At 45.1% G+C, this 27,496-nt stretch overlaps 1 protein-coding gene across 17 annotated transcripts in view; it reads right to left on the bottom strand.

Moving 5' to 3' along the window:
* Positions 1 to 27,496, bottom strand: part of LOC120904608 (neural-cadherin) — a 251,518-nt gene that overhangs the window by 201,798 nt on the left and 22,224 nt on the right. For all 17 annotated transcript variants that reach the window (XM_040314722.1, XM_040314721.1, XM_040314718.1 and 14 more), the window contains exon 2: positions 6,555 to 8,310. In XM_040314722.1, the coding sequence (XP_040170656.1) occupies positions 6,555 to 8,127 (1,573 nt within the window). In that variant the 5' untranslated portion in view covers positions 8,128 to 8,310. The remainder of the gene's footprint in view (positions 1 to 6,554; positions 8,311 to 27,496) is intronic.

Genomic DNA, 27,496 nt, shown 5'->3' with positions numbered 1-27,496 from the left:
ACTAAACTGATACCTCAAACGCATTTGCCGCCCAGTGGGGAGCACCACTTTATAAACAATTAATTTAATAAACACAATCGACTCGAATCCGATGCACACAGTGCGTTGAGTTTGTCGCTCATCGTTACGCTTCGCTTAACGTGTTTGACGCGCCTTTTATTTTAAAAGGGGGGTTGTAAAGTTGGAGAGTTTGTTGGCAGGCAAAAAATAATGCATATTCCATTGGCCGGCTTTTTCATTTGTATATGTGTTTGTGGTGAGCGTCGGAATGCGTGTTCTTTTTTGCAATAAAATAATCGGAATAAACTCAGAGATGAGACAAACGATAAGCGTTTAAAGCAATAATGGCCGCTCGACGAATTTCAGGGGAATTCAATATGGGTGCCCAATGCTGACTGCAGTTACTGACCAATATGGGATTTAAAGGAAATGTTCTCATTCTAAGGTAGATAATTCAATCTTTATTTTTTTTATTATAGATATGACCTCAAATACCCGTAAAACATATGCCTTTACTGTCAGACATTTCGATTAGAATACAAAGCCCCAAAATTAAATCGAAAACAGCTTGTACATTGATATTTCCCAGCTTGATCGTCGACATCTTGCTCCGTCTTTACCTCTTAATGTTTCCCATCCAGGCAACAATTTTCTCAAAAAGAAACCCCTCGCGGTTTCACTAAAGCGACTCAAAAGGCAAACGATTTTGCGACAAAATTAACAAACACGCTGGAAGCGCTAGCAGTGAACAGAACGCAAATGGGATGATGATTTCCAGAGAGAATGGTTTCAACATCACAGCCGTGTCGACAAAAATGGAGGACAACATTCCCTGCCTGCCAACACCACGTAAACACACATACACTACGCCACAGAGCTTCAGTTTCTACAGTTTTTTTTTTCTTCTGGCATTTGTATGATGCAATAGCAAATTTCCGGTGCATGAGTAATTAATACCGACGCATTGAATGTGCACCGCACTAATGGATGAAATATGGATCATCGCTAAATGCATTTCGAAAACCTTCCCAACCGCTTCGCGCATCCATGCTGTCGGCTCTATTTCTCTCTCTCTCTCTCCCTCTCTTTTACCCTACTACTGCGTTACTATTGCGATCACAGGAACAGAACACACCGATAAGATACTAACGATGGAATGAGATGAAACGGAACGAACGCCGATCGCACCACCATACGCTGGAGAGGACACGAATAAATGCACATTATTGATGCTACCTTGTGGAATAGCAGCAGTGTTTTGGGGTTTGCACCGACAACACACCTCACCCGGTGGAAATCGATTCATAAAACATGATCGCAATCAAACCCGCTGATTCAATTAACGAGCGGACGCTTCGATATGCATCGGTTATCGATATTCCGAACGCCATCGAGCCGCGGGTCCGGATGGGCGAGATGGTCGGATCCTACTGGAAGCACCAACGGAGGGATAAAAGCTTACCCAATCAAATTTAAATCCGAGAATATTTATCTGTCCCAAACAGGCTCTACAACAGCAGTGGTGAAGGTATGCTATGTGACGTTATGTGTCGTTAGTGACAAAGCGAGAGAGAAAATGTTTACAGCGTCAAATTGTTGTTTTTTTTTATTCAGGAGTAACGGTCAACAAATTGTTGTTTGTATGTTTAAAAAAATGAAATGAAAATAAACTCCCAACCATAGCAAAGGGAAGACAACCATTCCAAACAATGGGTTTTAAACGTCAGGCAAATAAACATCTAACAAGGCCAAATATCTTCAACTGTTAACCAAAAAATCATTATAAAACCAATGTTAAACATTGTAAGTTATCATAAAACATGAAATCCATCATTTTTATTGTATTTTGACAATTTGGAAGATCGTCTTCTTTTATTTGATTCAAAAAATGAAGAAATGATTTTCATTTAAATATTTCTTGTGTAAAATATTAGTTTTTTGTTCTTTTTATTTGAAATCCTTCATATTTTCAAGCGAAATTCATGAAAACTTGATCTTTTCTATCCCCTCACAAATACCAACAAAATAAGTGCAAAAACAATTCACATTCCTATCGCTTTGGTCTCGAACCTCAATCGATTGATTTCTACAATTAGACAATTCACCCTTAAATTGGCTTAGTCCATTCTTGCTGGCGCTAGAAATCATTCCACCAACGCACAACAAAACGCAACTTAACCCAAGGGAACATAGCCGCAACCCATCGACCAACGGAAAAAGAGGAAGCGCATGAGTCAGCTATTTGCCGCTCGGCTTGTGCACCACTGCAGGCAGCATAGCACGGTGTGTGGTTTCGGAACTGTGGAACGCTACGCCAGAGATCAACTGGCTGAATCGCACCGACGTATTGAACCATCATATCGAAGACGAGAAGAGAACGGCAAGCAGGGGTGCGAAGGCGGTTCAAAGTTCACTGACTTGCGTTAACGCACGCGGTCGGATGCCCGAAAAGATGGGTGCTGTTTCATTAGGGCCGAGCCGTAGATGATGGAAACCCATGGGAAATGAAACAACAAAACGGCGAACCGAACGAGAGAAGTGTAGAAGCAATCGAACACCCAGCTTCTGTGGTGGTTGTGCTGGAGATGCTATTGGGAAATAAGAAACGATTACTTTCAGATTTTTCTGAGATGCGGTGCATGTGGTAGAGCAGCACAAGGCGCCCTTTTACGAAAAATTAACCACATCGCATCGAAAGACCCGTCGCACGAACATAAGCTTCAAATATTGCAATCTTTCTAATCTAACCCGGAAGCACAACCTTAACAAAGGCATACACACATACACTCATGGTTCATGGCTTGATGTTTGGCACCGGGCGGCCGTACAAAAGCCGACCGGAACACAGCATAAAGCACCGACATTGATTTGGCCGCGCATTTCAACAATATCATAAATCTGTCAACGAGCGACTTTTTCCCCGCTACAAAAACACCCCACCACGTACAACCTCAATGGAATTCGCAAAATCTATAGTTGTGTCCCGGTAGGAGTTGCGGAAGCACGAGAACACATAAAAGGCATGTCATTTCGGAACGGCAAGTGCTTTCAGTTTTGTCCAATACCTAAAACAAACAACATAAGCGCGTTCAACACACACACACATGCACACAAAACGACCAAGGCCTTCACAGGAACCGGCAAGCGCTGAAATCATGCATGTTGGTGGCAGTTGCTCGTCAAAGCAGTGACACAACGCACACACCCACACACACACACACACAATTCACTAGGAAAGAGCTTTGCATGCACTCAACAGGACAATAAATTCGTTCTTTCCATGCCGGTCCGTACCATGGCAGTCGACCTACCAGCACACTAGAGCCGGCCACTGTTTCGAGCATGACACTTAAGCAACAAAACGTGTGCCATTTTTGGGCATGGATGCGCGCCACTGCTCGTCAGCCAGGGAAATGAGTTTTCTCGCGAATGGAATGCCTACCGGGTTTCCAGCCACCAGCCAGGACACAGCAGCAAACTAAGCTTTATGTGTGTTTTTTTCTTCTTTTTTTTGAATCGTTATTTATTTAGCGCTACGAATTTTTGTTGCGCTCTAGTAAGCTTCAACATAGCAACACTTCAACGGGGACGCGGATTCGTTTGACAGTCTATGGTTTTATTTTTGCAGTAACGTCCCATATGACAGTGCGGAGGCTAGTGCAAAACTGTGTAAAGCTAGCGTTCATCCAAAAGTGTCTAGAGGGCACTACAAGCGCTGAAGGGTGAAACAATTGTAAGCTTATCCCACCAAAAGAGCACGCGGAAAACATTGCATCGTCTTTTTTTCGACTCCCCAATCATACAAGAGAAATGTCACCAAAAGTACATGACAACACAACGGATTGTTGTGCACGAATGACTAATGAATCCATTAATGGGTATGCCTTTATTCGCGACTCTGTGGACGTCATACAGAAGGGCACACTTTTATTTTTTGCTCGTTTTGATGCTCAAATCATTTCTAACATCTATTATCTGTAAATGTGAATGCCGTCGCAGAATGATATCCATTAAAATGACCAATTCTGCCAGAATGTGCCAAAATAACTGCCTCATTTCTGTTGCTGGTGGACCAGTTTGGGCGCATTGACACCATCTGTCACTGCGGGCGATGGCAATTACGAATTATGATTGGCGCAATGCTGCCGCCCTGGGATGGGGTGAGAGGATGGACATGGACGTCCTATCCAGCTTCTACGGTATTCATGAACTTGTGTACCGCGGCACAATCTCCTGGGCCAAGTGACAGTATTCGTCGGGACAAACGGGCCCTAGCGGATCTGGAGAGGGTAAAAAAGGAACGCTTTCTCTCATTCTCTCTTTGTCTCTCTCTCTCTCTAAACAAACTGCACACTGGTCCTCCGGAGACACGATTAACATTAATGAGTAAAATAGCAAACTGAGAAGTGGAAGCGTAAGTGGAAGAACTGGCTGCAGCGAGAAGAGTTAAAGCAAATGCCAATTAATGTTAGCGGCGGGCAACATCCATGAAGAGTTTATGCACGCTCGTACCTAGAGCAGAAGGGGAAACCCCCTCCAAGCCCAATGCCTCAGGGATGTTTCGGTATGTTTTCGGACAAGACTGCCATGAGGGCGCCACCGGGTACTGACGATTGGGACCTGGCAGTATAATAAATTTTCATTACAACCAATTTAAATATTTATGGTGCCCTTCTACGAAATAACCCCATTTTTGCCATCTTCTAGGCTTTGGTTGCCCAACAATTGAATTCTAGCTATGATGCATGCTGTTACTCTGTCATGGGTCATTGAAACTTCCTAAAAGGCTAACCAAAGATATTCCAACTCTTTTCAGCCTCTCAAAGCACCGGTTGGACTTAAAAATCCATGCTACCCAAATCCACCCGAAATCGTTAATCAGTTGCAAGAGATACCAACGCAGAACGTAAACGCCCATCTTTGCGCTTCGAGTAAGGGTCAGTCAACACAGTTAAGATTAAATTTATGCATGCGTCTTTCTTTTCTTAACAGCAAACCTATTCTATCACACAATCGCTGCTTCCGGGGCCCAACTCCGCCAACGAACCAGTACCGTCAGATGGCTTGTACCAGCTGTTGGGTGAGAAAAATCCGTTCCCAAACCTCATTTATTTAACATTTGTTTACATTAAGCCCTTCGCCAACGTACGACTTCCGGCCCAACGGCAATGTTCGCCGGTTCGCCGTTCGACAGCTTCATTCTTCTCAACCGTCAACATACAGCATACATATGGTAATCGTGCTCTTTGGTTGATTTTTATTCCCCAACGGATAGCGCAGATTTATCTATGAATCGAAAACTCTCGCACACACACACATTGTAACGAATTGTGGCAAGGAAGTTGGCGTTGAAAAAATAAACGCTAGTGAGACATTGACTTGATAGGCAATTAGTAGCCGGAAGAAAGCTGCCTCTAGTGGTGGTCGTCGTGAAGTGCATTGTTTGATAGGAGCTACAGCTGTCAGAGTTATTCGAGTTTGTTTACCCGTGCCATCCACTTTCGACTGTCAAAACGACAATTGAGTCCGCTAGACAACACGTTGACATCGATATCATTTTACATCGACAACGAGTTACACGGCTCGTTGCCCCCGAGGGCAAACTCACTGTTCGAATGGAAACATAAATTAATTGGACAAGATAGCGAATGTACTTCAACTAGCCGACAGCGCAGGACAGATCGATTCCGAAAGTTTTATTGATCGATGTTCCCGGGATGTAGAGCGGGAACATGCGTCCGAACAACGATTTACAACTAAGAAACATTTTCCACAACGATTCTATCGTACGTTTCAAGTTTAACAGGATCTAGCAGTCCAGAGATATGCTGCACAAAAGAGTCCGCAGACCTCCAAAGAAGTTGTTTCTCTTCAAATCCTACTCTTTAAAGCTGACTCAAAGCCGCGGCCTAATCTGTAGTGGACATAAAATTATAATACCTACTGCACACATCCATACGTAAGCCCTACCTGAGCTGAGGACAGACAGAGGAATAAAGATACCAAAGAGCATCAGCCGCTCCAATAGCTTCATAGTCGTTTCATATTCAAATGTTTCAGTGGCACTTGGCGTTGCCCTTAATGCCCCTCACTTAAAGCTGTCCACGGTGAACTAAACGTTTCTCTTCACTGCTTTGGGGTGATAATAGCTTAGCCGAAGCTACCCTTTACCGGGACCACCGACAAAAATGCTGTTCAATAATCGCTCCACCATGCATAAACGGGTCCGAGAGTGTGTGTATAATCCTAACCACCACTAAAGCTAAACAGACCGGACCAAGATTAAAGCAAATCCACCATCAATTAATGCACACGAGAGCCACCGGAATGTGTCACCGAAGTTCGCACTCTTTAATTTGCCTTCGGGCGGGCACCACCATAGCTGAACAAACACGTAGTATGCAAATGTTTGTTTTCATTCCATCCCCCCAAAAAAAACGAGAACGGGTTTTGAAATAAGAGACGTTGATCGCCAAACGGTGCGGTATTCATCGAACCTTCCCTTCCAAACTAACTCCCCCAACCTAGATGGGTATTATCCAGGCTCTACTCACCGTTGTGACCCTGATTGGTGATGATCACCCAGAAATCGATCGTTTTCTCCGGCCCGAGCTCCTCGTAGTCCCACTTCTTCTTCACGCGCACCGCACCATTCGTTTCGACCGTCACCCAAGGGTTTTCGTCGCGTATCTTAAACGTCTCGCGGTCCGTTTCCTTCTCCAGCTGGAACACGTTACGCCCCTCGGTGTCGCCGTCCGCTTCGGTGAACTCGATGCGCTTGGTAGGCCGCACGGCACGCGTAACGCGCCGCTTGTCCCGCCGGTGCGAGTGCTGATACTCGTGCCCCGAATGCTGCAGTATCACCGGCAGCGGATCGGGCGCCACAAACTCGACCAGCACGCGGGCCGGCTTCTCGCTCTTCAGGCTCGGCGTGCGCAGATCGTGCGCCTCCACGTCGACAAACAGCTCCGGTGCGTCGGGTTCGCCGGCGAGCAGCAGCTCGCCCGTTTGCGGCACAATCACGACCGTGTTGCTGGGGCTGGTCAGCCGGTACGCTACCTTGTCCCCGTCGGCGTCCTTCGCCTCGACCCGCCCGACACTGGTGAACCGTTCCCAGGTGACGGTTTCGTTGCCGGCCGGCGTGGTCGCCTTCACGCCCGTCACCGTGAAGCGATAGTCCGGCTTGCCAAACACCGGCCGATTGTCATTGACGTCGGTAATGTGTACCGGAAGGTGCACTTCCGCCTTGTTGATGCGCTTCGTATCCGTCGCCTCGATTGCAAGCGTGTACTGTTCCCGGTGCTCTCGGTCGAGCGGTTTGGCCGACACCAGCCACACACCGTGCTTGCGCGGATCGTCGATGCGTATCGTTATGCCGATCGTGCCCGTGCTGCTATCTTCCAGCGCGAACGCATCGTCCTCGTTTCCGCCAACGATGCTGTAGATGACCGTCTTGGCGCCGCGGGCCGAATTAGCCTGCAGCAGCGGTATGTCGCGCACCCGCGTCCCGCCGTCCTTGTTCTCGCTCAGCTGACCCACCACATCGGTCAGCATGGTCGGGAAGTGCAGCATGTCCTTCCGGTTCATCACGTACAGCTGCAGCTGATGGGTTGCGGTCGAGTTGGGCGTCTCCTCCAGCACGACCAGCTTCACCGGCCGGTTGACCAGCGGCGACAGGTCGGCCGTCGTCATCACCAGCCCGTCCTCCAGCACGGTAAAGTACTTCGAGTAGTCCGTCTCGAGCAGCCGGTAGTTGAGCGGCTTGGACGAGTAGGACGAGATCGACGAGAACGGTGCGTTCGGGCCGGTAAAGTTGGCGGTAAACTTCTGGATGCTGTACCCGGGATATGTGTCGTGTGGCAGCACTAAGCTGATAAAGCTGTTTGTTGGATCGAACTTAAACTCCTGCTGCCCGCCCTGATGGTGATGGTGGTGCTTGCCCGCCACGACGGCCACATTAACACTACACACTAACGCTACATATATGGCTAACACGTACACACTGACACGCTTTGCGGCTGCCCGGCTGTTACGGTTTCTAATGGCGCCTCCTCCATCGCCCCTGGCGGCCGCCATTGTGGCCGTGGCCACGGGCCGCATTCGACTGGCGGCTCCGAGGCTGCACATGCGTTGCGTCACCACCTGTGACGCACCTTTCTATACACGCACTAGTTGTTCACAATGGAAAAACACACACACACACACACAGACACTTCACACAGACAGAGATCGAGATCTCTGCACTTGCACTTTAGCACGCGCCGGAGTTAATCTCCTCTTAAAAGGATTCTACAATACAATTACACACACCTAGCAATGAAATCAAAGATAGAAAATTTAGCACATAAACGCACATTCACACTAACAAACACAAACACACGATTGGAAAACCACTACTTATAACTAACACACGCTTTTCAAATTCATTTATGATCCCTGCACTTCATCTACACGCAACCACACAACCACGCAATTCACATGATTTCTAATGTGACACTCATCTCAGATTACAAAACACTTGACGCATTGTACGAGTTTGCACTGCACTTCAATCGTACTCATAGCTTCACGAACTTCGCTTAGGAAGCTTTGTATCTTTCATTCGATCGAGTAATTTACGCGCCAGCATGTTCCGATAGATTACTCCTCCCACCAATGATCTGGAAATGAGAAGAAGTTGAGAAAAAATGCCATTAGTATTGGTTGAAAACAAAACAGCCCGCTTGTGCTGAGAAGTGTCAGTAACGATGGACGTGATGCTGCTTAGGAAGCCGCAATAACCGCGCGCCTACGTTCACATACCCCAGCAACCTGGCCTACTACTATAAGCTGATCGATCGAATTTCATTCCGGGTATCTCTCATCTCTCCGATCGATAGTTACCTAATCGATCACACATGTACGAGTTCTGAGCCATCGATCGCTTCCCTCATTTGCTCAGGCCTGCAGCTGTGATGAATTTTTGTTTCATTCAATTTAAAGTCACCATGATGCGTTCAACACAGTTAAGTTTTCTGAATAAATGAATTGAAAAGGCAACAAAATAAACTAACTCATCGACCTGATCCACACTGTACAGATGACGGTCGGGTTCTGACCATACGAGCATAAGTAACCACCGCCTTACAGCATCAAATACAAACGCACAGTTTTTAGCATGTTTTTCGTTAGCGTGTCAGCAAGCATAAAAACAAAAGGAAAAAAAAAACCAAACGTTGTTCAACGTTGGAAAGCAAACACACATGGTCACCAGATGGGTGTAAGATGTATCGTGTATGCAAAAATGCGACCAAGTCTAGAGGTCTAGGCTCAGTTCGTGTCTTGCTCAAATTCATACAGTTTCTAGGAAGCGCACAGAAGACCTTTCCCAAATTTATGGCATCCGTTTGCATATTCTCTATTTACGGCTATTGCTTATGCCATAAATAATATACAATTGGTTTTCGAAATCTTCACTGCAACATTTATGTAAAGCAGCATAAAGCACGGTAGAATAATGCTAGCAGAGCTTTGTTGAAGATAAATAAGAATGACACAAAACCCCGAGCAACAAACAAAACAAAACTAATTATCTGCACACGAATGAAGATAGCATCAGACAGCTAGGCGACAGGAGAAATCCAATTTTGTGCCTAATTTTTCCACCCGACTGCAAGCTGCTAATCAGTATTAGCATTAGCTCATTTACGCACCCGGAGAGCATCTCTTGATGGTATTATTTTTCATCTTTTTTTGCGTTTCGCTTGTGACCGAAATGTGATGCTGTCATTCAGATGAACGTGTCTTCGGGAGTGTCAAATGATGATTCACAAATACAAAAATAGAGCATAAACATACATTTGCTAGGAAAATATGTGGAGGGATGGAAATATTGTCAGTCGCGCGATTTCAATTTGACGACGACAACTTTATGCTACATCCGTACAGGCAAAAAAACGCCGTACAAAAAGTGATTTTTATCGACCGTAGCAAGAAGCTGTAGACACATCCAGTTGACCTGTGAACCCCTTTGCAGCAATCATGCAGATGGGACAGGATAGCGAGAGTGTTGTATGAGAGAAAACGCGCATACAGCCCACGTTGATTGAATTTCTTTTCGCGGAATTTTGTATAACAAAAAGCAAACTACTTCGAATGGAAATTCGTTTGAAAAGCAATGGCAGAAAACGGTTCTACCACTCTTAAAATTGGAAAATATAGATCCAGCAAACACAACCCACGCGTTTGAGATTCTTTTTATTCCATGAGAGATTGGACGAAATAAAGTTGAATATTGTGGGTGAAATGTGTTATAAAAACATCTACAACCCCATCTGTCATACGACACGTGCATACGAATTTCCGAAGAATCGCACCAAAGCACCACAGCTGACACGACCATACATTCTGGTTTATCGGTTGTGATCCGTACCGTCAAAGAGTCAAACCCGCGCTTTTGACCCAAGCGAAGGATCAACAGCACATTCCCGGGCATGAGATTAACAGTAATAAGAGGAGATAATAAAAGTCATCGTTAACTTTCAATATTCATTAAACAACGAACGAGAAGTACCGGCACAGGGCAAAGAAGAACGGGCATGGCGCAAAGCGCAACAGACATCCTCCCCTTATGACTTTTGGTAGACGAGCCTGATCGACCGTCCGATGCCTACTCGGTCCTCGGTTCGATAGCAGAGATGCAATGAAGCCAATAAAGAATGCAAGAGACGGAAGAGAGTCCACATGAACTGGCATCGCAACGGGTGACGCGGAAGACTTCAATTGGATGATGCGGCTCTGGGACTGTCTGCTTTCCCGCGCCTCGGACAACTTGACAGTGAGAGAGGATGAATTCTCAAGTGCGCGCTCCTTTGGTGTGAGGATGTCGTCGTAGGTCGCAGGCATCAAGCGAAGGTTAGATACACGAGATGACGAAGATGAACTCATCTACTGGGCGCTCTTTGACGTCGCACCCCGACCACCAATGAGGGGTTATGCATGTGTTTGTGTGTGTGTGTGTGTGTGTGTGTGTGTGTGTGTGTGTGTGTGTGTGTGTGTGTGTGTGTGTGTGTGTGTGTGTGTGTGTGTGTGTGTGTGTGTGTGTGTGTGTGTGTGTGTGTGTGTGTGTGTGTGTGTGTGTGTGTGTGTGTGTGTGTGTGTGTGTGTGTGTGTGTGTGTGTGTGTGTGTGTGTGTGTGTGTGTGTGTGTGTGTGTGTGTGTGTGTGTGTGTGTGTGTGTGTGTGTGTGTGTGTGTGTGTGTGTGTGTGTGTGTGTGTGTGTGTGTGTGTGTGTGTGTGTGTGTGTGTGTGTGTGTGTGTGTGTGTGTGTGTGTGTGTGTGTGTGTGTGTGTGTGTGTGTGTGTGTGTGTGTGTGTGTGTGTGTGTGTGTGTGTGTGTGTGTGTGTGTGTGTGTGTGTGTGTGTGTGTGTGTGTGTGTGTGTGTGTGTGTGTGTGTGTGTGTGTGTGTGTGTGTGTGTGTGTGTGTGTGTGTGTGTGTGTGTGTGTGTGTGTGTGTGTGTGTGTGTGTGTGTGTGTGTGTGTGTGTGTGTGTGTGTGTGTGTGTGTGTCTGTGTGTGTGTTTGGATGCTTGCTGCCAACTATGTGGCTCAGATCATGTGGTGTATCTGAAGCTATCAACTGGCCCCTTCAGAGGGGGATGGTTTAACCGTAATAATCATCTCATCGTCTCGAGCGGCACACACATCGTGACGCGCAATTTACAAATTGAAGCTTCAATTTCAAACAGACGGCGTCAGGCTACGCCGATCACATCAGCAAAGAGGTTGTCGATCATGATGCGGCAAACTGACGATACTTGGAAGACAAATGGTGCGTTCAACGATCAGTCGGATACACTGCCGGATATCAAACATGTAGTCGTTTAACGAGCGATTAGTTCAACGCAAAGCATCGATATTTAACCATCAACCAATACTATCCATTTCTACTGCTATGTTATAGACAAATGCATCAGAGCTAAGGAAAACGAAACTCATCGAAATTTTAATAGGTCTCCTGCAAGTCCCAATGCTAACATGGTCCCCTCTGAAACATGACTGCTAGCAATAAACATCAAACAAAATCGGTCGAACTAATATACTTTATGACTGACCTACAAATCAAAACGATCCAGGACACACATTGTCGTACCAACAGTAACACCCACACACTTGGTCAGTTTTGGTTGTCCCTTTGATCTTAGTATTATTCCCCTCAGTTTCATTTCAACTGAAGGTCAGGCAGCCGGCAGGAAATACCTCTTACCCGTAACGAACCCGATTGGACACGAAGGCAGTGAAACCACAAACAATAAAGCTTGCAATGACCAGACGCAGGGAAATCCAAAAAGGATCTCCTTGTACGGTATAGTTTATAATACATTGTGTCCTATATTTTCTGAGGTAACCCAACCACAAACGTAGAGACAGAATCGGAGAAAGCTTACCAAGTGACTGTCACTATCAAAGACATACAGCGCGTTTGTATGGTGGGTATCAAATTTACATCCAAACAGTTGCTTGACAATTTGAAACCAATTTTCATCCAAACAGAGTTTTAGGTATTGTTATTTGTTAGTATTCTTGTCAGAAATTCGAATACAAGATACTCTCTAGACGCAAATGATGCGCAGACAGCTCGTAAACTCGTTGATCCAAGATGTCTTTGATGCCAAATGCCAAACCAAAATAAACGTTTGGCCAAGGCTATGCTAATTTCAGAATATCTCATAATACAACGGGTGTTTGATGAATTGTTTATGATTAAACACAACACTGTGATTGAGTCCCGCTGAGACGAGACAGGACACTGTTAGCAACACTGACAACCTGGACAGGATTCCTATCTCCGGAACGAAGCTCAATTTTCACGCCCAATTAGCCAATGATCGTTACAGTCATCTCAGCGGATGACCACAGGCTCGCAAATGAGGCGTCCGCGAGTCGTGCCTCTAACCGGTATGCGGAATAACTAATAACGCAGAATCCCGTCCACCAAACCTCGGTGCGTTTCCATCGGCAACAGATCGTGCCAGTACGTCTTCTGGCGGGGATTGAGAGGGCGTCGTCTACCACAGCAACAAAAAAGACAACATCTTCTTCTGTTCGCCAGTTCGTGGAATGAAGTCACGCATACCTCCCGCTGAAGGCCAACCGGCACGTTCTTTCCTAATTGGAGAAGATCGTGAATGGGCACCATCATCATTCATGCATCGTCAGTACGCGCAGCGTCTCATAAATCACAAGTGTAATTGAGGCACACGCACACAAACACTCACCAAACCGTCCAAGTTCAGCCGACTGTGCCCGATGGCACCTCTAATTGATTGACAACAATTAATTCACAAGACAGGCGGAAAATTGCCCGGCGGTCTTTCGTGTTTGCATTTGTATGCAGCCACGCAACACGAGCGTGTGCACGCGGGCACATACGCGCTCACTCTTTTCTTCTATGCTCATTATCATCCAGTCGGTGTCGCTGAAGCTAAGGTAAAAAGGGTAACCGCTGTAACGCCGATGTTTCTAAAAACGCGTAGAGAAGACGACGAACAGTCGCACGCCGGCAAATAAAGTCTAAGCCGGCTAAGAAAACGAAAGCGGAAAAGATGAATTATTTAAAAACTCGCTGCCGCTAAAGATCTTATCGATCATCGTTTACACCTTGCCTCTGACTGTGGTGAAGAACCCGCTGTGGTGATGTTCGCAGCGTTTACACTGATGTTCTGGTTTGATACTGACATTCCTCAACCATTTATTCAGGCACATTCACATGACTCGCCCTTTTTGAAGCACGGGAAGCAAACGATAAACGATGAGTTATTTTATTTTACATCACTCGTGGTTCTGATCTTTCTCGTTAGCGCGGGACATAAGAGCCAAATCCTCTTGGCCCTTCCATCCAAACAAGTGATGATTGATGCATTGATTTCATTTGAAAAGTTGAGATTTTTTTTAAGGCAAAAAAAATCATTTTGCTTTTGGTCAGTTTGGTGACGAACGAATTTACGCACAGCATAATTACAATAAAATGACACCACAAGAGCTCTAAACAGTTTTCATCGACCAGCAGGTGGACATGATCGTTTGTAACAGAGATGCGATTTCAAATCTATCTCGCATAACGACAAACGACATTTTAACGAGCTGTTGTGGACCGAGCTATCATCCACAGTGACACCACCTTGCGCCGGTAGTTTCAATGATAGCAATCATGAGAACGAAAAATATTGCGCCCAGTGCACACGGAAGTCAGTCCTCCTCCACACAGATGACTTTTTCCAGACTGCTGGATTCATCACGTTCGCGATGTTTCGGAGTCATTAGAGCGAATGCTTGTCTCGTCGTCGTGAAGACACAGATGATGGATGAATGGATAAGATTTATTTAATGACTTGAAAAACCTAGACACAAAATCAACCGAGAAGCAGAATATTTAAAAAAAAAACCCGAACTGTCCTTCCAATTAATCGATAACAAACTTTTCGTTCTCACAAGCTACCTTCTAATCCACAAACATGTCTATCACTTGAAACCCTCTACGGAACAAATTTGATCACCGGTACCAAACCAGCGCAGACAGACTGTCTGCCAATTTGCGCTCCCGTACAACCGTAGTCCAGGCAGACTCAATCATACTCTACCCTGATTCCATAACAAAATTCTCTCGTCACTGTTACCTTTGCAAATTCGTGCACAGGGTTCACTCACTCCCGTGACGTTGGGCGAATCACTCGTCATGCCAGTTATGCACAACCCCTATTTACCGACCGTGCACAACTTGCAACGTTCTTTAGTATGTACACCCATACACTCCTCTGCCAAGTCCTGACATTGGCGTCAAACTCAATTTCACTTCTTTCCCTTATCGAGGTTTAGACGGTGAAACATCGTTTGGGAACCCCTCCGGAAAAATCATACCTCACACTGGCTGATACACACCCCCTTTGCCAACCTTAAAACTCATACCCTGAGGATAGCTGAGTGACATTCGCATACCAATAGCATGCTGAAGTTTTCATATTTTGCACCAATACCAAAACACACGAGAAAAAAGAGCACGGCAACACAGCTGTTATAGTTACAAAGCTCCGTAGGGGCACAAACGCACGATGTTTTTCCTCCCGGTACATTCAACGCCGAAAGTACCAGACAGTATAGCGCCAAACCAACGGTTTTTGTGGAGGATTTATCGGAAAATTCCGATTTGATTGCTACCTATTCAGTAAAGCCAATGCCCGAAGGGAGTTCAGGAACACACGCTAGCGATAGGACGCCGGTGTCAACAGACCGTACATCTCCCACCGGAGTGAAGAGACATGTACATGATGGTTCGAGCGTGCTACGACAGCCAACAATAGCAACACTATCAAATCCTCACCCATACTTTGCGCACACGACCACATAGCCACCCATGCGAGCGAATCGTCGTGATTAATGGTGTTGTGCGTTGCGGCAACAGACCGAAACGATATTGAAGTGTATACCACATCTCTCCAATATCATCATTCTCCCTGGGACGCATATATTGAGCTCACATCGAGAGATTCTAATGTGTTGATAATAATGTGCACTCTTTTCCCGGTTCCACGTGATGTCCTTTCTGCAAGGACCTCCACCATTCGGCGCGAGGCGCTGCTGTACACATCGATGCACACCACGATGATAAAGAATAAAGAGATTTTCAACTTATGATAAGTGGTCCCGGTGGCTCACACACACACATACATTAAACCACAGCGGGGCGACTCCACGGTTCTAGAGACACGCATCCCTTCCTACCAGATAAATTCTATTCAGAAATTATGACCAAACTAAATTAAACCCACTTCACGATGTCCTTTTACGATCGGTGGAGATTAGCAGAGTGTTCTGTATTGCGTGCGTGTGTGTGGATTTTATGGCACGCTTCTAGCGGCCTGTCCAGTCTTGTCTGCAGCAGAAGCAGCATTGCATGCCTACGGTATGCCGGGTAGAACGACCATGAATGCAGTTATCATCTTCTTCCACTTTTTTTTCGACGTTTCGCTTGCACCGTATTTGCAGCTGTGTGTTAAATTGTAGGGACAGACAACCTACCGCAACATTGCTGCAATGTATGAATCGTGTCTCCCTACCGGCACGAGTACCGCACCCTCATCCGCTACTCAGTGTTTCAAACGAACCCTCGCCATCTATTTTCCACGCTTTAATGAAAGACCGCAGTACTCTTTCGAATGGCCCGCGGACAGCCTTACCGTTGTATCATTTCGTTAATGTGGTAACGATACCGAAGGACGAAGGAGCTAACTAGAGCGTAATTTACGTTCCGAAATGTGTCTGTCTGTGATATGGTGCAGATACTGTTTTATGCTTCTGAAGTGATAAAATTAATGTGGAGAGGGTTCAACCATAATTCAGATTTTAGCTCATCCATCTTCTGTCCTGTTTCATGATTAACCAGCAAAAATGGTATAAGGACATTCGTATCTTGGTTTTTCATTCGGTGTAAATGACGTGCATATATCTATTCCATGTAAGCTAAATGAATCCCATTTACCCATTCTATCGGAATAAAGTATTTGCGTACTTGACCTATGGGCACGGTATATCTTAAGTAGAGTCCATTCTCGAAATACATAGTTTGAATAAGTAAACGACAAGTTTGATGTACAAATATATATATATATATATCAAATAATTATATAAGTAGAATACTTTAGATTTGTGCCACAACTAGATATACTACAACATGAACAACAACACGACTATGTTACCATCCAGCTTAATGAAATTAAACACTTTTACCAAATATATTTCTATTACACCTCGGGGTGAAGAAGCGGCTGCTTCAAATAGACTTTTCGTATAATTAAAATATTTATTTACGTACGCAGATCACGTTGCTTCCCGTTCACAAGGAAAAGGCATTGCACCTAACACAGTCTACACTAAACCTGATTCAAGCACCATTCCCAAACAATTCGACAAAGTGTCACCCCGCCAAAGCCGAGAACGATTGGATGTGTATGCTACGCTAACGAAAACTCCTTTTTTTTGCCCCGTTATGATGAGTCCGTATGTCATGCGGTACAATCACCGCCCCACGAGTTTGTTTCCAGGAGGGAAAGGTCAAACAATGGAATATTAAATAAATTCAATCAACATTTCAGTTAACGCCCTCCGGTACGCAGAAGAAGTCCGGCCCGGTAAAGCAAACCGCCGCTCGCGGCCAATTCCGCTCTAGCGTGGTTTGGGACGCATCTCAATCTCGTGCCAGTGTGCAAACAACAATCGTCACTTGAACGCAAGCAGTCTACTATGCGGTCTCCGTTACCAGTGGCCCCAGCCTCTGGTGACCAAACAAGTGAAACGTGTAGAAAAAGGTTCACACCAAGAAAGACGCGTTTCGGTGAAGATTGAATTAGCTTTCCCTCTCTCTAGCACACTATCTCTCCTTGTCAACCAACATGCTGGATAGGGAGATGTGACCCCCATTCAATTCAGAAAAAAATACAAACGAATCAGTCAGACTAGCCAGCAGGGCGCGGTGGTGATTTGGTTTTTGCGGTCGTCGAAGTAGAATAAGAATGTATAACAACTCACATTACCAACAAACCGATATTTCTAAGGGGCTAGCCAGCAACACAAGGGGGAGAATATAATTCAATTCACAACACCTTCATCACCATGGCTTACGACACAGTCCGAAAGGCGCTAATCAATCAGACGCGAACGTCGAATTCTTTCTGGCAGTGTCCACCAAATTCCTAACTATTCGTATTTCTTTTCCGCCCTAGAGAAAGAAACACGACACTCCGGTCGATGCGATTGTTTACAACACACCTCCCTCCTCGAGAGCCGCTTCGAATTCCACGCTTTCAGCACTCGGGATCAAACAGCCGTGCGGCTGTTGTTTGGGACGCTGTTGGAAGAGAAAGATGCCATATGACCGTAACCTTGAGCAACCCGAAAGAGAGATAAAGAGAGAGAGAGAGAAAGATAGAGAGAGAGAGAGAGAGAAAGAGAAAGAGCGACCGAGAAGGGTGTGGTGTACACGTGTTGGCGGTGGGTCGTAATCGAAAACGGAACTTCCGTCGATGCGTTACGGTCGTTCCGCTTTGGCATTACCTTCTTGCACGCTGGAAACCCTCGGCTCGCCAGCGCATTTTGTGCGTATGGAATGGAACCGAGCGAAGAATGAACCTAAAACACAAGAGCCAAACTACGCTGCGTTAGAGTGTGGCTGCTAGCAAGAAAGTAAAACCGGGCGTCCCTTTCACGGGGTTTTGTTTTGGGTTGGAACCGAAAAAAAAGGACAGGGTACGGTGCAACCATCATCAGTCTGATTCCTTTGCGCTGTGCAGCGTGTCAATGAACTCGCACAAACAGCACCCTGCGCACAAAACACCCCTAAATATGCGATAGTCCGGGGGTAAATATTGAGTTCGAATCGGAAAACCCTGCAGTATCCTTGTCATTTCATCTCTTTCGCGCCAGGATCTTGCTTATTCTGCATCTCGAGTACAGGGAGGTTGATTATTTCGGTTCCTTTTCATCCCTGTTCACCCCAAAACAGCGCATACATATGCAACATGGACGCACACCCAAAGCGCAAGCGAACGGATGTATTTGTCCCGTTTTGATATTGCCACAATGCACCGACACCGACAGTTTCCGAACCTTTCTAGGGGGGCGCTGTGATGTCAAAGCAGCGAGATGAAAACGTTCCTTCTTCCCAAATGAGTCACCACCGCTCGGGGAAAATATGACGGTATGACTTTTCGTCCTATCTCAGCACGCGACATTTATCCTTTTTTGTCGCCTCGACAGATGCTACCAAACTCACACCACCAAATAGGCTTTGCACTGTTCACAGTCCGCGTACGGTTGAATTTGTTCGTGCATTGAGCACCGCACCGAGGCTCTTCAGTTGGAAAGTGTTTCATAATTTACCTGTTAACGCCAGACTTTGAACTTTTCAAGTGGTTTTTCAAGCGAACCCTGGCTCTTCCTCCCGGGAGGGTTTTCATTGCGTTTTCCACCTTGGGCGAAATTATTTCGGGCGCATTAAAACCACTTGTAAAGTGTCCCAACCGTGAGGCGAGAATCTCCAAGCAGCGTGTGTACCAGTTTTTGCTAATCGCAGTCGAAATAATCATGGCGCTACCATTTCTGCCTGTCTAATCGTATCAAGCAAAACATTGTTTTTTGGATTAATTATGCATCTCATTGACGAAAAAAAATAAATAAACCGTTCATGCTAAACGCAAAGCGTACGGTTCCACATGAGCCCAGTACAATGTAGAATTGATTATCAAACACATGAGCTTCCAGGAAAATTCGTTGGCGGTAGTAGCAATTCCCCCATTATAGCATATCTTCATCCCTGTTGTGTGCGCTTTATGCAAACGCGTTCCCGTGCGATAATTAGCTCGCGATTGTGTTTCGCCCGGTAACCGCGAGCGTTAAACGATGATGGTCCATTGATTAACTCCCAGCGCGAGTCCACCATTCTTCTAGGTGGACAGACCATCGTAAAACACCGCTAGCCCCTCATTTCACCGCAACACCAGCCGACGGTCACCCTTTGTTGGTGGTGTGCACCATAAATGTCCTAAACAAAACATCCAATTTCTCTATGTTTTACAGCACCATAAAATCAGACACGATTATCTCACACCATTATACACAATAGGACGGCGATGTTGTTGGCGGAGGCGATCGCAACCACGCGTGTGGTAGGGTAAGCCTTTCTGTGTAGTCTCAAAGCACGATTTCCAGTATCGAACCAGCGCTTCTAATTTGTTTTTCCACGAAGCCACCGGCCACAGGGTGTTGATGAGCCCATCAATGTTCTAATATCGTTTGCATTCATCACTTCTCGGGGTGAGGTTTATCTTCTTCAACTTTCAGCCCACCACACGGACCCCGAATGGGTCTCTCTCTCTCCCGATCGCTGGGAAAGGAATGAAAATTGATGATGTATTTCGTCAATAGCTACGTACAAGGAACAACAAAACAAAAACGCAACGACCCAACTATTTCCGAATTTGTTACGGTCCTAGAACCTAAACCACAGACTCCGGGGATAGGCCTTTGTGCTGGGATTGTAATCTTTCTATGCTCTACCTTTTTTTTCTTTCTTCTGTCCTAAACCACATACCCTTTTATCACTTACCACCAAACGACGCAATGGTAAGCAGCCGGACATAATAAACTGCCGTCTTCAGGGGTGAAGCGGCTCCAGTTCGGGGAAGGTAAACTGAATCCATGTCATCGACACTGTATCTTAAACTTGACATGTTTTGGATCAACAAAACTAGATCTCTGACAGACAGTTGTCAACTTGCAAGTTGCTACTGATTAATGGGTGTTGAAAGGAGCGTACCTACAAATCGTTGCGTTGAAAAACGCTTGCATCAGGGGAAGGATATTAGATACTTTTTATTCTGGCGAAAGAAAAGGAGGAAGAACACAAATACATGTGAAAAAGCTTCTTTATACGTAGCATTATATCGATAGAATGCTCCATATTTTTTTGAATTCATAACATCAAACCGTTAAAATCGAACTGTAATTTTGCAGGTTTGATTTAAGCTGAATGAATCATTTATGAACCCTTTCAAACATAATGTTTTTTTCAATTTTCTAATTCCTGATAATTTCCGATGAACTTCCTTTGATCCTCAAGAGCTATGCATCAACGAATGCACAATTTTGTAATGATAGATAGACCCCAAAACGCAGCATTTTGCTGCATCAAATGAATCCTATCATTATATGTGCCTGGATTGTGTGAATTCTGGAAGTTCCATAAGCATTGCCCGATGAACTCATAACATAAATCAATATGCTATCGTTTATTTCACATCATCAAATTGATATTTTTGCTACTGCATCATTATACACAAACACACACACATACAAACAGAGTTTGTTAGCCACGATTTCAATATCCAGAATAAAAAAAAACCCGACTAAATTGGCAGCTCAAAATTCTGTTGAAAGATTCATCTGGTGGTTGATTATAAAGCTACTTTCGACATGATGCTTGATAAAATGGGTGTTGGGCACAGCTTGATTATATATCGCTTTTGAAAAACAGCAGAAACCAGCGACCTTTAGCAGATAATTGCTTCCAATAAAACACGATACCATTTTTCACACTCTTAAGAAGGGCCTTACTTAACACCTTTCCATTCTAAGGACCACCCCTAAAAATTAAATAAAAAAAAAACAAAAGGGCTAGTAAGCAATATTTCAACACTTTATTCACAACGTTATCCCTATCATTAAAGTTTTTTTTGCAGCACGCTACAATGCTCCATATCTCATCCGCTGCCGCTTGAAGCGAACGCTGCAATCATAACAGTTGCCCGGCAAAATCTTGCTCACGCAAAGGCGCTTCCTTTGCACTGGTGCACCTAAGAAGCTTCCCTTTTTTCACCAGAATTCAATTATCGACTACAAAAACACACTTCAAGCACAATATCCCGAGGTATAGCCCGCAGTAAGCCGCGCTAGCGTGGCGCTTGTGCCAAACAAGGTACGCTCACATACAACCTTTGCCAGTTGCATAGAATTGGATAAGCGAAAGAAATAACAAAAACTCAATCAATCCCAACGGAACGATTGGCTGGCTTCCGATCGATGATTCCCGGCACGCCCGGCTCTCGCTCGGTGCCATTATGATGTACTGCAAGCATTTGCTTCATTTTAAAATAGCATTTTGTTTGCCTGTGATCCATCGAATCGTATTGAATGTTGGTTGCTACGGCAGGATAAGCGCTTCGTTTGGTCGCTGGAGATACAAACAGCATCACCCCAAGGGTCGTTAACGACGCACGGAACAACATCATTGGTGACGTTTGTGTGGCGTCATATTGGAATGTAATATAACCTTTTGAACGTCCATTTTGCTTTCGGCCAAACGGAACGCTTAGTGTCCAGGAGATGATGAATCGGAAGTGATAAAAGTTCAAAGAATTTACGCATCGTCCGTGAACATGCAATTGACCATGACGCTTCCTAAGGACGATGATTATTAACCACTCGAAAATACTCTGTTCTAACCGTTTGTGAGAAGAAGTAACCTGCTTTATATATGAAGTGTGCTTCCAGGAAGGTCGTTAGATGTCGAATAAAGCGTCGATTGCAGCGTTGGGGTGAGATACTTAAGCTCATGTTCCAATAAAGTCGAGTAGTTCACAACACTTCATAGACACATACGACACAACACAGCAAAAGAATAACTCCAATCAAACCGGGTACGTCGGCCCGTAAGGCTAGAAAATCCATCTCCACTCCAATCTAGAAAAGAACGCTCTCGTATAAAACACAATTAACCGTAAAGCGACCGTGAAAAGTAGTTTTTCTCCGTACCAAATATCCATCCCAGGGATCAGTTCACAGCATTTTTCAATCGAACAAAAAATAATTTAATTTGATACACTCCAACATAGATCACGCATTTCTGGAACACACGATCAAGTACTTTCGACATGTAGTCCCCGAAAACCCTCTTCTCCGTGCAACCAGTTTCAATTGGCGAACGGAAGAAGTGGAAATAAAGCACTTGAAAGGCAAAACTCAAACAGCAGTGCGTGAATCACAAGCACTAGTGTAAGGGAGATTGAAAGATTCATTCTGCCCGAATTTTGAAGCTAATGATGGCATGCCCAATGACGAGGCTTGTTTTTTGGATTTTTTTTTCTATAGGAATCGGAAACATGCGAAACGGTTTCAGATGCTACGATTCCAACACAAAGAGCAACACAAAACTAAGCAACAAACAGACAGCTAATCCGCACACCTAAATACGATGGCGACGACGTTTGTCCACGCAGCCTTCAGCGTTCGGTTATGCCAAATTCTATGTCTTTTCTCGTTAGCAGCAGGACGGGATGGAACGGTTCAGATTTGGAATCAAAAATGAACAAAAAATGGAGGATGGTACTCGGATTATGCGTCATGGTCCAGCGCCTTGCCAAGCGTACATAGTTCGTAGCGAGAACATGAATTCAACGCGCTCCAACAATTGAGCAGCAGTTGACGTACGTAGCTCTCTGCAATATGCCGGTTCTGCGTTCCAGCCTATAGCAACACTAGAGCGAAAGGCACCGTAAAAGGTGGATAAGCCGAAACGTACATTTCGGCTGACACCGTGTCTCAAATATGTCTGTTCTAGTTCACGCACGATTGGTTATTTTTCGTGCAGATGTTCCAAACGCACCGGAGAACCAAATATACCGTCCGGCAGCTTTTACTGCTGATGTTGCACGGCGCCCGCATGGGCAGGATGGTACATACCTTCGCCAATATTTGACGTTTAATCCCCAACGCCACAACGCCACACCACGGAGCCCCGTTACAAGCACAGTAAAACTATCTTCCACACTTTTTTTTGTTTCTTTGGCTTCTTTGTACCAAATCGAACCGACCCCCAACTGCTGATGATTGGATTGGGGCGGTGGTATGCGGCGGGAAGATGACCACGAACTACAGTTTCAGCAGCATCACGAATGGATGTCAATCATCTCCCAGTCCTAGCGCGCCCGTGCACAAGAAGGTAACAGCGGGAGAATTGTCGGAAACCGAGAAAACGACGAGGCACGATTAAGCAATTTTTGTACCGAACCGTGAAAGTAATAACACAGGCAGGAATGGGGGATAGACCCACACCGCCAGCCCATTGCCAACACCGCTGGGGCACACCCGCCGTGAGGGGTATGAGGGTCAAACAGGCAGAAAACGGAACGAGATAGAAAGAAGACGACCCGCGAAGTTTATGTACGGCGTGGGAAAACGTGACTGAGAACTCCACGGGCGCGACCGTTTATCTTAGGGCACACGCATCGGACACGTTGAGGTGCTCGTTGCCTCGATCCACCCACAGTGTTGTCGTTTCAGCGTACGAAAACACCACGCTTCAAACGCATTATCGGCGATTCCGCTACAGGATTGAAAGAATGTATGAAAAAGGTAGGCTTTGGGAAATGATAATGTCACGAAAACCCGGCCATACTGATTGAGATGCTTCGTTCGCCACAATTATAGTGATCACGCGTGCGCCAATAAAGCACGATACAACATCAGCAAAAATATTCGAATTCCCCCAGATGAAGAGCAATCCTCTTATCCTCACACTATCATGAATCTTAAACCTAAACAAAACACAGACTTTCCATTTGAATTGCGCCACAGAAGAAATACTAAGCAATTCGCACATAAAACTATCAACCGGTTCGTTTAACAGACCACCACAAACCGACCAGATCGACCTAAGACCTCGTGCGACGCATTCTCGCATAAATCGTTCCATCTTCAAGAGGGGTCGTAAAAAAAATCCGCTCGCACACCTCCAATTCCAACTACAGCTCGCAAAACTATGCTCCAGACATTCAAAACAAACCTCGTCGTAGTCTTCGTAGCAGCCTAGCCAGCAAGTACTTCGCTCGTAAATATCCCGTCGTTGCCAACAGTAGAAAAAAATTCCCCAGCTCCATAGAAGACTCTGTACGGAGGAGTTCTAGCAGGTCACAGCCATGCTACGGTTCACTCGGTGGAGAACGCGAGCGATTGGTGAGACAACTAATTTACTATCCACAACGGAACACACCCGTACCGCGAGAATGCAAAACTTTAGCCAGCCCAACTATCCCCATAGCAGCAGTGTTGAGGAACAACGGCAACAAAATCAACCAGTGCACACGAAATACAACACCCAATGAAGACAAACGAGAACTCGATGGCTTGGGAAAGTGGTATCAGTTATTCTGGATCCGTGGAGACGACTACGGAATCAGGCAACGGGGTGTCGGGCCGTGGGAATGTAAGTGTGCCTGCCTGTGCAGTGTGCGTTCTCGAAAAAAGGGATGCTGTTAAATTTTATGACTGCTCTGCTACTGATTTTTCCCTTTGTTTGGTACCTTTCATTAGGAAGGGGAAAGAAATGGCTGAAAAGCGATTGCTTGGAGCCCGAACTTTTTCCTATTTTGTACGCTGCTTAGCAACGGAAGAAGGGCCGTTGATCGTAAAGTTGTACTAGAAACTTATTCGATATAATGTCACTTCATTAGTGGCTTCCTTATCCTTCCTTCCTATTGACTGCACTTGTTAACAAGCGACAAGTTATTTATGGTCTGCTTGGGACAACCTACACGTTTGCTGGCACGCACTGCGTTCTAGAGCTTACATACCTTTCGGCTTACCGCTCACTACTGCTGAAAAAAACAACGATTCGTCCTATCACGATCACAATAGAGACTTTTCCAGTGTCGCTACACGTCACCGTCACACCATCAGAGAACACAAGACGGGCACAAGATCGAAGCGGAAGAGTTAATCATCCTTCCGTGAGCTGAGCAATCTTGTTGTTTAATGTAATTTCCCTCTTCCGCTACGGTCTGTGCAGTGCGTTCCGTTAGCCTTCGCAAACATGCCGGGGGGGAATGTGTCGCGTGAAAAGAGAGTTACATTCTGCAACCCATTACAAAGTGGATGTTCATTACCTCGTTTATTGCATTCTGGTGGAGCAGAAATTCGTTCCGGGCACAAAAACCAGCTGTTGCACTGTTGCACTTTTCACCCGGAACATTGATTCTATCCACAGACTGACACGCCGCAAGTACACCCGCAGCATAAGTCTGGCTTTGGTCATTCTGGTGGATCGTGTTTAAAACTACGCCCGAATGAAGTCGTGTAATATCACAAAAATCGTGCCGTGTTAGGGAATTCCGTGACCAACGCTTCTTGAAAGACATGAACCCCATTTTAAGCAACCTGTTCTTTTATTCCGATTCACATCACGTCCACAGTTTTGATACCAACCGTGCTTAAGTTTCAGTTCGCTACACCGCTACAATACAGCACATGCATTTCGGCTTCAATTTAGTCTTGCACTGAACATGGATATATTTATTTTTCTCATTCCTATTTTGCAATTACTTTTGCCGTTGATCGATATTAAGTTGCCAGCAAGAAGCTACAACCTGATGCATTCTTTGGTGGGATGATACTTGAATGTATCCCCACCTAGAGACAGTGCGAAATTAGTGGTCAGCTGCGGTTGATGTCGTGACCTGACAACCTGGGCGCAGGCCAACCCAAGACCGGAAAAAAGGCGAGATCTCACCATTATTTTCAATCAATCGCATTACTGTGCTGCTCTATGATTACCCGGCGAGCCGCTCTTGACCGTGGTAGGTTATTTGCATTCTTTCACGACCGAAAGAAAGATGTATTCCGGTACAAATTGATTGATTTTGGTAAGCTTTAGCTACCACTACATACACATTACTAATCAACATGAGAAAATACACAATCCTGCTCCGACAACTAATTATCTCATGCACAGCAGCTTCTTGCATTCCTTCTAAGTGCAATACGCTCTACAAACAACTCGAAAGCACCCGTAAGTGCGTATGAGAAACAATTTGAATAGTTGCCTCCTGCTGTATGATTGATTCGACCCATTCCAGCTCAATCATGAGAAGTCCACATTGGCTTCCACCCGAACGCCGACGACGTCAATAAACGGGACGGCGTCATTGTTCACTATCGGTTTGTCATTTGTTCTTTCCGCGTACCCATTTCCCATCATGCATCGTAAAGAGGGCCGTAATTGGTGTCGCTTGGCTGTTGCCGGCAAGAACTCATCGGTTCTCACAGGCCCGACCCCAAAAACCGACCCCTACCTCCAGCCGGTACCGTAAGAATCACGGCGCATCGAGCAAGGGTACAGTAGTGTGTGGTTGAACTTTCGCTAATTGGATTAGTTTCTGCATCGCAACGAACGCCTAGCGCACTGTGAACTAAGGGCAAGACGACAGCACGGTGGCAAACGATTTGGTGTGACGGGGGAGGGTACACCGACGGCTGTTGCCAGCTTCCGTCCCGCCATGCACTTTATTGCATTTCCAAGAAAGGAATATTGAATAATTGAATGCTACGCTTCGATATCGAGTTTGAGGAAAAAATCACGGACATGCTAGTACTGGGAAAATTGCTAGAAAAAAACTCTAAAATTAATAGTGATTTACGAGGAAAGTGCCATTATTTACTTAGATTTTAGCATAGATTAAATAAATCATGAAGTTAGTCCCTCCTGAATAAAAAAAAAATCATGTAGTATGTATATTGATAGAAAAGTTTCACGATTTCCATGAAGCTGTAAGGATTAAAACCATTCAGTGATATTATTAAAATATTATTTAAAAAATCATTCAAAGTCCCGAAAATGATAACAAGATCATATAAAACTTTAAATAACTATATAATAAACAAAAATGGTTTTGTTTGTTCATTGATAGATAACTAGGTAATGAAAGTTCAAAGAGTCGTTTCTGTCATAAATTGGTAAAAAATGGCCATTATGTTTCATGTTTCATGAAATATTTTCTTGCAAAAGTTCGCCATTCCCAGAACATGTTACCAATCATCAAACTCCAGCTTCTAGAAAATTGATGCTTTATTCATTTTGCAATTAAAAGCCTCCACTCTAAAAGATAAGCGTTTCGAGTGTTTTTTTTTTATTTTTCCTTT

This window comes from Anopheles arabiensis, chromosome 3 (genome assembly GCF_016920715.1).
Source record: "Anopheles arabiensis isolate DONGOLA chromosome 3, AaraD3, whole genome shotgun sequence".
Lineage (NCBI taxonomy): Eukaryota > Metazoa > Arthropoda > Insecta > Diptera > Culicidae > Anopheles > Anopheles arabiensis.
Note: the sequence above shows the minus strand (reverse complement) of the source record. Positions and strands in the feature narration are given on the sequence as shown.